This window comes from Numenius arquata, chromosome 11 (assembly GCF_964106895.1).
Source record: "Numenius arquata chromosome 11, bNumArq3.hap1.1, whole genome shotgun sequence".
NCBI lineage: Eukaryota > Metazoa > Chordata > Aves > Charadriiformes > Scolopacidae > Numenius > Numenius arquata.
Genome location: NC_133586.1, coordinates 42,320,616 through 42,331,642, shown reverse-complemented (window position 1 = coordinate 42,331,642; position 11,027 = coordinate 42,320,616). Strand labels below are relative to the sequence as shown.

The following is an 11,027-nucleotide window of genomic DNA, read 5'->3' as shown; positions in this document are numbered from 1 at the left end:
TTAAAACTTGTGTTTTACGTATATTATCACTCAGATGTTGAAAATCATCCTTGCATCTAACAGCCCACCCAAAGCCTGTTTCTTACTATGACTGTATTTTGCTACTATATCCCTTTTTTTTTTTTAAAAAAAAAATATAAACGTTGGAGATGGCTTCACTGCTTTATGTGCACCAGACTAATGGCTAAAGATGTCAGTCTTTGTGGCAATTAACAGCTTGGAGTTAGAGCCCCTAAGTTTTACAGAGCAAAACATTTTAGACAAGAATCAGATGGAACCCTCTCGGGGTTCTCTTCGCTTTGGAAGAAATTCTGTATTGACCTTGGTTAGTTTATTCCCTGGCGGTGGGAAGGGCCTGCTGGGTCCACCTGGTATTGCTGTAAGGGCAGGACAGGACAGAGGGACACACAAACTACCTACAATGTGCCATTTTTACCTACAATTGAAAAATGAGGACACTGAAGATGAACTGCAAAAATAGGCAAGAGTGGCTCTGGTATTTAGATCTCAGCATGACAACTCTACCGCTGCAAATGTGCTCTGTTTTTCTAGTTGAAGACCTTTTTTTTTTTTAAAAAAAAAAAAACCCAAACTATTTCTGTATTTGATACATTAGTGTTCAGCCAACATTGTTACCATCCATTTTACTTTGCTTTCATTATCGTTTTTAATTTAATATATTTGAGTCAAAGTCCACATAGACTATGTTGCAATAACTAGAATGATTCACTTTTATTTAGAATTAATTTCTTAGCAGAATTTAATCGAAGATGCAGAATGGCTGTTAAATAAGGGACCATTAAATGTGATTTTAAGGTTCTGTTTACTATTATGGATGTATTCCTTACAGTAAATTTAATTTTGTAAAGTAGTGTATAATATTGTAATATTAAATCTTTGTTTTCTGAACTCAAAACATTTGATCTTCAGTATGAAGTTATAAATCTTCCCCCTTCTGAATTTGAGACAGGATTTACTTGTCCTCCTTTTTACAGTTTGTAATTTTCACTGTTTTATTCCTGTAAAAAGTCATTTGTAACACATGCAAATGCTTATTTTATCTGTGCTAATTTATCAGATTTGGCTACTCAATAAAATTAATTGAAAGAACTCATGCAAGTCCATCAGTCCTTTCTTATAAATAAAACCAGAATAGTTTATTTGATCAGTCGAGATAAATACCATGTACCAGCAAATGATAAATTCTACTTTTTAGCTAAAATCTAGTGTTTAGGTGATAAAACTGAGAGGGAATTTGAGAAAATTAGTTACAGCTGACTCAAAAGTCTATTTTTTTTCCTGTCGCTGGCATTTTTTGTCCCTTTAGAGCATCTCTGTCAGTCAGTATTGTAATTAAGGCCTTCCTTGGGGTTTGTTCTCCCAGTAAGCCCACATCGGGCTGGAAGTTGATCTCAAGAGACAACTGACATTGATGGTTGGAATTTAGCCTTCAGCAGCGTTCCCAAGATGGTGATCAATTTTATTGTAGGCAACGCTGTATCTTCATTTAACATCCTATTCTTTCAACACCCTTTTGTTTTTGTAAAAGCCATTCCATCTTTCGCTTGCCAGGTTTTTTTTATGAGCTGTTGTCACTGCTGCTTCTGGTTCATCGTACGTAAGTTAACGCATGAGCTTGGTACTTTGACCTCTGCATTTAACAGTTTTAGAACACAGAATGATATCGTTCTCTAAATCACTTAAGAAATATTAAGAAATATCGGACTTGTCAGCACAAAGTTTTCCCCAGTACAGTTAACAATCTGTCCTCCTCCTGCTGCTGAATTTCTCCGCTCCGGCTGCGGCTCGGGGTTCGACCAGGCACCAGTCTCAGGTCTTTGGAACTCCCCAAGTACGGGATCCTGAAGCCGAGTCCTCCTTCCTGAAGCCTGAAGTGCCTGAGACGCAGTCTGTGAGTTAAGGAGATCGCAAGTCCTTCAGTGTCAGGGATGCTGAAGGTAATTAGTTTGAAGTATTGATGGAAAGTATCCACGTCCCTGTCTCCATTTGCTTTGGCGTTGGGGTACTTTTGCCGTGCCTGGGAGCCGGGTGAACGTCCAGCCAAGGGAAGAACACTGCGGCCCAGTTTTTACGGCTTTTTTGTCACCCAAGCAGAGGTGTGATGGGCTTTTTATTGTACAGAAATATGAAGATTATGTCGACTGTATCTTGCTAGAACAAACTGGAGAAGCTCCCTGTTTTATAATGTTGTGGTAATCGTGGAATCCTTCAGAAGCCCTTGGTCCCGTGGTTTTTCCCTCAGTACTGCATACTCAATCCCTTTTTCTAGTTAGGTAAATACTACTTTGGTTAAAAACACGAACCTTCACTTATTCTAATACTTTAACTTTCTACATGGAACGCTGATATCGTCTCTCTGGATGATAAAGGAAAAGCTCCCATCCTGTGCTACCTTTTATATTATTATTTTCCTCATCGAAGGCAAGGCGGATTTGCCAGGTTTACCGAAACCAGAATTTTAAGCAAAAAAAAAAAAAAAAAAGGGAGCTCTCGGAGCATGACGTCGCGTTACCGCTGTTTGCTTTTCCCCTCAGCCGGGCTGGAGCCCTCCCTCAGCGATCCCCCGCCGCCGCCTCAGCCCTTCCCGCCCCCGCACGGCGCCGACACCGTCAGCTCTCACGTCGTGACGTCACTTCCGAATGCGAAGCGGCCATCTTTACTATGGGCACCGTACCGCCACTGGGAGGAGCGGTACAGGGGGAGCTCCCTGCGCCTCCCTCCTGTTCTCCTGCCCTTACGCGACATGGCGGCGCTGGCTTCAGCGGCGGGCGGTGCCCGCGCCTGCGCGCTGAGGCGGGGCGGCCCCTTTGTGCGGCGCTGAGGCAGCGCCGCGGCCTGTTCTGCCGGGGATGGAGGACGGCGGCGGGGCGGCAGCGGCGCCGCCCGAGACCCCGGTGACCCCCGCCGGCCTCACGGCCTCCCAGCGGCGGGCCGAGCTGCGGCGGAGGAAGCTGCTGATGAACTCGGAGGAGCGGATCAACCGCATCATGGGCTTCCACCGGCCCGCGGCGGGCAAGGGTGAGCCCTGTGGCGGCGGCGGCGGCGTGAGGGCTCGGGGCCGCGGGGCTGGAGGTAACGTCCGGCTGCGGCCTCCTCCCGCCCTAACTGCGCCCCGCAGCCTCCCCGTGGGACCGCCGCGGCTGGATCCCAGCGGCTGCTCTTGGCCCCTCAGCGCGATCTTTCCTTGCAGGGATGCTTTAAGTGAAGCACGACCTTCTGCGGTCCCCCAGGGAGCCGCGGATAAAATATATATGTCGTCAGAAACGTGCCCATGTCGGGTTGTGGGCCTGTTATGGTTCTTACAGAGCGAGCAGACAAGCTGTCATTTCATTTCAAGTAGTTTTCCTTGAAGAAAGGATGAGCCTCCCCCACGTTTTCATTCAGTAGCCGCTTGCTTTCATAGCTGTGTTTTTATTTAAAAGTTTTCTCGCATTTGGATAAGAATCAGTTATCGCAGGGTTTGTGGTTGGCATGCAGAATTTTCTTGCAGATTCACGGGTAGGTCATTTATCTTTCTGGACGTACTTCGAGGAGGCCGACTGTCCTGTCAGGAGAGAGATCTCTGATTTCAGTTGTCAAGGGTGTCCATGAGCCACGAATCTGCTTGAGTACTGAGAAATACTCTGAGGCGTTGGTACCCCGCTCTGGTAGGACCAGACCTGTTCCTTCTGGTGTGTGTCCTCTGTCATCACGTCTTTTGCTGTAAGATGAGGTCTTCAGGTTTAATACAGGGCAAGTTAAAACCCCATTGCCTCTGACGACAGAGAACAAGCCAAAGTACTCTTCTTCTGTTGCCTGTTTATTTGTCAGTGTTTAATCCTCCTCCTGTGTGATTCACTTGCTTTGAATCTTTGGGGGTTTTATGTTGTTCCATGTCCATCCGATTTGGAACAACCTCTTTCCTCTTGTGCACGCAGTGATGTTGATAAGGAAGTCCGATGTTTTCATTTCTCCGTTGCTGACTGACAGCTTCCACTTCCGACCTTCATTGCACGGCTCCCTCATGTCTGCACCATGTCCAAAGAGTGTCCTGCGATGCAAAGCACGCGGCACACGTAGGGTTCTTTGGGGGCTGGTGGAGGGGAGACAGGAGTGTGCTGAGTCTAGTTTTGTAAAAGCATAACTTTGAAGTTGATGGGTGTTTTCAGTCTGGTCCGTGCTGTGCTCTTCCCTTTTCGTTACCATCATCTGTGGTGTGACCTAAGCCTTTCCTTTGATACACCAGCAGGTTGTGTATCAGCTGGGCCTATTTCTTTATAAAATGGGATTGCTTGTATTCAGGTTTGTCAGATGGCTTTATGATTAATAATTAGCACATTTTCGTGAGGGGTCTGGAGCACAAGTCTTGTGAGGAGCAGCTGAGGGAGCTGGGGGTGTTCAGCCTGGAGAAAAGGAGGCTGAGGGGAGACCTTCTCGCTCTCTACAACTCCCTGAAAGGAGGGTGTAGCCGGGGGGGGTCGGTCTCTTCTCGCAAGTCCCAGGCGATGGGACAAGAGGAAACGGCCTCAAGTTGTGCCAGGGGAGGTTCAGATTGGAGATTAAGAAAAATGTTTACAGTGAAAGGGTTATTGAGCCTTGGAATGGGCTGCCCAGGGAAGTGGTTGAGGCACCATCCCTGGGGATATTTAAAAGCCGGGTTGACATGGTGCTTAGAGACATGGGTTAGTGATGGGTTTTATCAGTTAGGCTGATGGTTGGACTAGATGATCTGAAAGGTCCCTTCCAACACAGACAATTCTATGGTTCTATTCTGTGATTTATTAATCATAAATCTGTATTTTCACTTTGGAAGCAGAGACATCAACCCAACCCCCCCCCCTAAAGTGTTGTTCCATGTACCCTGTATGCATAACTCTGTATTTTTGTTTCTCTTCTTCAGATGATGAAAGTCACACAGAATCAAAGCTTCAGCACGAACAAGAGAAATCAAACTCCCTTTCCATTCCTTCGGTCTCCAAGCGAATTGTGCTTGGTGATTCTGTCTGTAACGTGGGAGGTGCAGCTGACCATGCAGGCAGCATGGCAGACCTCAAAGGGGATAAGGACTTGTTCAGTAAAACTCCGGAGCTCGTCAGTGAGGTTCAAAGTGAGCTCCGTCACCGTAACAGGGGGGAACTGCCATCTGAAGCTGCGCCACGGCCATCTAGACGCGGATTAGAGCAGTACTTACCCAGATTTGATGAAGCTCTGAAGCTGAGGAACCAGCTGATGAATGAGAAGCCGAGCCAAGAGAACGGGAATGCAGTGGAGGAGTTTGACTCTTTCCGCATTTTTAGATTGGTGGGGTGTGCTCTGCTCGCCATCGCAGTCAGGGCTTTTGTGTGCAAGTACTTGGTGAGTTCAAGGAAACAACCACGCCTGTTCTGTTTTTCTAGTTTATTGCAAACTTACTGTGAAATACCCTTTATCTAGGGCTGAAGTCTTATCAGTAGTGACCGAGTTGGGAATTTCAGACACTTTTACATTTCCAACTGTGTAAAACCTAAAAAAAAAATAAATCTAAATTCTTTGAGATGAATCTGTGTTACCAAACACAGCCACTGTGTAGCAGCTGAGAGCAGCACAGGTTTGATCCATAGTGTTTGAGGAGCAGAAGCACTGGAATAGTTGTTGTAGCTTAAATCCCTCGCGAGTTTATTCCCATCTTTGTGAGCATAAGTCAACTGCTCTTCTAGTTCGGAGCCTACAAAGGAATAGTAGAGTAAAAATAACAATAGTCGTTCCAAGATAAGCAGATCCTACTCATTTATCAGTAGCTCCTCTGTATTGCAGGTGTCTCCCAGTCCGTGGTACAGCGTGTGGCTGCTGCAGCCTGCCACCTCCTGGATCGCTGGGCTCATTTTTACACGCTGCTGTAAAAATGACTTGCTTCTGCGATTTCAGGTTTTTAGGCTCAACGAAAATAAGGCAGAACCTTAATTTTGACATTTAACTTGTCTACTTAGGTTTGTAGTATTCAAAAATACTGTTGCTATTGTCTACAAATTATTTTTTTACCTACCTAATTTTCTTTTATGACTTGGGAAGCATTAAATTTCTGTGTTTTCTTAGCTATTGCTTCTGACCAACTTAATTTTCATATATTCTTTTCCTTCAGTCAATATTTGCACCGTTTCTAACTCTACAACTTGCTTACATGGGACTGTCCAAGTACTTTCCAAAGGTAATTTTTTTATTTTTTTACTGAATTAGATCAATTTGAAATGCTTTAAATTTTAACTTGTGCTTAGATTGTATTAAGACCAATGCACGTGAAGTGTTCTTCCCTTGTTTTAAACTGCAGAATTGAGAGTTACCAAATGCTGAGAGTTTATACTAGTTTTTAATCTTCCCAGATAAGTAAAAGTATTTTTTAAAGTTGCTGTGAAAATGTGGACTAACTGTAGCCTGATTAAAAGCATCCAGCTGGGCAAGCCAGGTAGTTCTTTCATGCCTTGAGGAAACTTTTGCTTTTCTCTTGGACTGTGCTCTTCTGTGGTTACTGTTTGCTCTGTCAGCAGCTATTTTTCATGCGATACCTGGATGAAATTTGGAAGGGTGTTTGTTTAAAAAATGACACAGTCCTTGGGTTTTTAAGGGCTCTGTGTTCCATTGTTAGTATCAGTTTTATCAGTTTGAATGGCAACTTGAAATGAGACATTTATTTGTGTGTGAAACTTGCTGCTTATTAGCAAGATTTGCTGTATCACTCGCTTTATGTATTTACACCAGTTAATTGTGCTGAATTATTTGGTTGATGATTTTGTCAGGTCTACAGAGCAAAGCGGGATTGAATGATGCTCGATCCGTAGCTGAAAGGGAAAGTTTGCATTTTAAAAGGAATAGTAGATTACCTGTAGAAAATCAGAATAAATCAGCAGTTCTTTTGTAGATAAGTGTATCAGTGAAAACTAAACTTCATAGTAGTCATTCTAAGCTGACGTGTCACAACACAAAACAGTAGAACTAGCCTTTGACTTCCACAAGCTCATCTTCTAGATCTTTTTGATATTGTTTCTGCTGTCTTTAAAATGAGCTCTTCAGTTTGAGAATTTAAAGAGGTGGTTTCTTTCCACAACTTGCTTTTACTGCACTTTTACCCAGATGAGGTCAGTCAGCTCATTATCCTTCATTTTTCTCTCATGAAACCTAGAAAGATTCTTGAAAGCTTAATTTAGATTGGATTAAATTAAGATACCCAGCAAGTATCATCAAATTACCCAAATTTTCAGCCACTGTCACCTTTTCCTGCCCGTCACGCTTTGCACCCTTGGGATTCCTCATCTTAGAGTCATAGAATCGTCTGGGTTGGAAAGGACTTTTCAGGTCATCGAGTCCAACCAGGAACCCAACGCTGATAAAAACCATCACTAACCCGTGTCCCTCAGCACCACGTCTGCCTGGCTTTTAAATACCTCCAGGGATGGTGATTCCACCGCTTCCCTGAGCAGCCTCTTCCAATGCTTGATAACCCTTTCAGTGTAAAAATTTTTCCTAATATCCATCCTAAACCTCCCCTGGCACAACTTGAGGTTTTTTCCTCTTGTCCTAAAAGAGGACAGAAGAACAGCTTCCAAAAGGTTTCGGGGCATTTCTGAGCTCAGAGGATAAAACTGCCAAGTGGAGTCATACTAAAATAGAAAGAAACAGTTGGATTTCAATTCTAAATCTTTTTTTTTTCTTTTTTTTTCCCCCGTGTTAGAAAAGTAACAGTATTTTTTTGCCAAGTAGTGTGATGAGATGAATCCTGTTCCGTGCCAGCGGAGATGCCTGGCTTGGCTTCTTCCACCCAGATTGTCCTTGTCTGGGACTCTTCCCACTCAGGCAGAAGCTGCCGCACAGCCCCGCTTTCCAGCCTGCCTGGAGCGCCAGCAGAATTTAGGCATAATATATAATCTGTGATGAATTTTACCTGCTGCTGTTAACCAGCCTCTCGCTCAGCTCTAGCAGGAGAAGCGTTGTGAAGGCCGCAGCGTGTCTGGAGAGAATCGATCCAAACCCGCTGCTCGGACTCATGAATTCGGAACGTGCCCCGGCTGTGTGTGACGTTGGCACAACGTTGGTGACATGTAAAGCAGAATTAGATTATAACGGAAGAACTAACTCTAATATTGTGGGTTTTTTTTTTCTTCTAGTGCGAGAAGAAGGTGAAAACGACGGTATTAACTGCTGCTCTTCTGCTGTCTGGAATCCCCGCGGAAGTGATCAGTCGCTCCATGGACACCTACGGCAAAATGGGAGATGTTTTCACAGACCTTTGTGTCTATTTCTTTACTTTTATCTTTTGCCATGAACTTGTTCTGGTTTTCGGTTCTGAAGTACCGTGATGGCTGTAGAATTCAACGCAGTAGTTACACTAAAGCTTCCTGGACCGTTTTCCTTTCACGTCTGACTGTGCAGACAGGTTTAAACCTTCATTCAAATTCTTACCTGCTCGAATGCTTGAAAGGAGCCTTAAATCCAGTCGTTTTCGGGAAAGGAAGAGCAGGGTCCCGGTTGTCTTGGTTCCGTTTATTTAAATACTGTGTCTGCCTGTTACAAATGTGAAGAATAGGATGCAGGTGTCAGTGGATGATTTGTTTGGTTTAATTAAGATGATGGCCTCAGCCTCCTTCATAAACATTCACAAAAGCTGCCTTTGTTCTTTCCAGTGAGAACAAAGAGAAGAGAATTCCTTTCAGCAGAACCATATGTATATATATCTGTCTCCTGTATGACTATAGCTAACAAGAACTGCTCATTTTGTGGTGTTCCCTTTTTTTTTTTTTTTTTTTTAAGAAAGCTCTAAATAAAAGAAATCCCTGTTCCTCTTGTCGTTCAAATTCAGAATGTCCAACCAAGTAGCTGCTGCTGGAGAATGTCGGTGAAAATGCCACTTCTGTTGTCCTAATCCTTGCCTTGCTAGACATTATTTGTTGTGATTGTGATTGATTTCATTTGGTGATTATAAAGCAAAACCGACAACAACAACAACAGCAAAAAAAGTCCTGTTGCTTCCTGTCATTAATCCAAAAGTAGGAAGAAACAAAATGGTTAATCTCACCTGGTTTGTGAGTTTCCAGCAACCTAATCCTGGTGTAGCTCATACACCTGCTTTCATCCTGATGCCTCTTCTTTATTTTAACAGTTCACCCCCAGGGGAAAGTTGTAGATACCGGCAACCACCCTGCAGTATCGAGTGTTGGCTTGAGTAAATGTCAAACTTAGAAGAGAATTGTTCTTTTTTTTTTTTTTTCCCTACTTTTAACTTTTAACAACTTTTAATCTGACCTTAATTTCTGCAGTTTGCTTATTACCAGACATTGGCACGTAAAGAAGACCTTAATTGCGGGGTTGTTCTGCTCCCGCTGCGCAGTCCCACCGCCCAGCAGCGCAGCCTTTGAATGGGCAGAGCCATGGATATTAATATTTTTGCTGTATTTCTGCAGTTGCCCCACTGAAATCCCAGTCCCTGTTGAAATCCCGTACACTGCAACGACAGGGAAATAAAAAAACAGCGCTTTGACTCGACTCCTGCACGGAAGATCTAAGTACGAAGGGAGAATGTAATTTTGTGGTTTGTTTGGTTTTTTGTTTTTTTTTTTTTTCCTGGGGCTGTCCAGCCACACGGGTGAAAAGAAGAGAAATACTCAAAGACAGATGAATCCTGTCGCTGGATAAAGTCGTCGTGAGCTCGCGAATTTCGTTTTCAATCTCATACGAGTTTTTGTTTTCACTCTCACGTGAATTTTGCACAGTAAGAGGGAAGGAAGTGTCGTTCCAAACAGCCAGCTGGAACGCTGATAATCTGTGAAAATTCCTATTGAAGCTAAGTTTGATACTATTTTCAACTTGTAGTTTTTTGTTTAGAATCTGAACTTTCAGCCAATCTACGCCAATGCTTTTTTTTCTTTTTTTTTTTTTTTTTTTTTTAACGTAGGGAAACATCTATTTATCTCTGTATTTGTCTGCAGAAATGTTTGAGGAAGCAGAAGTGTTTCATTCTGCCTCTTCAAAATTACCACTCCTGCTTTTTGCTTAGATCTTCTCCGTTAAAGCTTTCTGCTATAATTTGGGCGCTGCATTTCTGACTCCTGAATTTTTTATATATATATATATATATATATTTGTTTGTAGCATAAACCCAAGCAGTTTATGTTTTGATTTGCCGATTTTCTTTTTTTTTTTCTTTTTTTTTTTTTTTTACTGATTATTTTATAGCGAGTACAATGTTACGGGTGTCCGGGGCTGGGCTGCTAAAAGATTCTGCCTTAGGTCTGTTCGCACAAATATTTATTCAGAAGCTTTAAATTTGTTCGCGTTAGATGGGAATTTCAGCAAATTGAAGTCGCTGTCGTTTAAATTAAGGTTGAGATCTGTAAATAATGAGGTTGCTCAGAAGTGATGCTCGTTCTGGCTCTCTGTTTATATGCCCAAACGTGATACAAATAAATTGCGAATATAGCGTGCGCTGACAGCTGCAAAAAGCAATTAATTTTTTAATCCTCAGCGGGAAGATTGGAATCCTCGTCCGCTAATTGCCAAGAGCAGAGCCCACCCACCCGCCGTTCGTTCCCTCAACCCCTTGCACGCGAGGAAAGATGACACGGGTTTTCTTCTTCACCGGGGAAAAGAAATCGTGCTGCGAGACCAAACCTGGGACTTTTCAGCCCATAAATGCTCGTTTTTGCGGGATGAGGTCGGGGTGGGATGCGGGAACCCCTCCATGGCGCCTGGAGGGGGCTCTTCAGCCGGGGCCAGGAAATTAATCCCTTTTAGCCCATTTTTAACTTCCTCCTGTTCATGTATATAATCCTATCGAATGTTTATTGCCAAACCCGTTGTTTTTCTATTAAAAACATATTTGCTACCCCCTTCCTTGGCGCTTTGTCCTGGCTCGGGACGGGGGTTGCGGTGCGCGGCGGGCGCTTTGCACCGGGAATCCTGCCCGGCCAAGGGCGACAAGGACGGGGGGGGGCCGTTGCCGTGAGCAGGACAGCGGGCAGCTGCCCGTTCCCGTTCCCGTTCCCGTTCCCGTTCCCGTTCCG

General features: G+C 43.9%; 1 protein-coding gene and 1 long non-coding RNA gene across 3 annotated transcripts; one reads left to right on the top strand and one right to left on the bottom strand.

Annotated features, from left to right (window-relative positions):
• Window positions 1-2,814: 2,814 nt before the first annotated feature.
• Window positions 2,815-8,819, top strand: CAMLG (calcium modulating ligand). 2 transcript variants are annotated; one of them, XM_074156286.1, is made up of 4 exons: window positions 2,815-3,093; window positions 4,901-5,355; window positions 6,119-6,184; window positions 8,136-8,819. In XM_074156286.1, the coding sequence occupies exons 1-4, from the start codon at window positions 2,871-2,873 to the stop codon at window positions 8,325-8,327; spliced, it is 936 nt and encodes a 311-aa protein (XP_074012387.1). In that variant the 5' UTR covers window positions 2,815-2,870; the 3' UTR covers window positions 8,328-8,819. The 2 variants fall into 2 exon arrangements, with proteins under 2 accessions (XP_074012387.1, XP_074012389.1); XM_074156288.1 differs by having other exon boundaries at window positions 2,825-3,039.
• On the bottom strand, window positions 7,691-11,026 carry LOC141470319 (uncharacterized). Its single transcript, XR_012463483.1, has 4 exons — window positions 10,851-11,026; window positions 9,044-9,166; window positions 8,431-8,532; window positions 7,691-8,224 (listed from the first exon to the last, which is right to left on the bottom strand). It is a non-coding gene; the product is annotated as an uncharacterized lncRNA (long non-coding RNA).
• Window position 11,027: the final 1 nt, after the last annotated feature.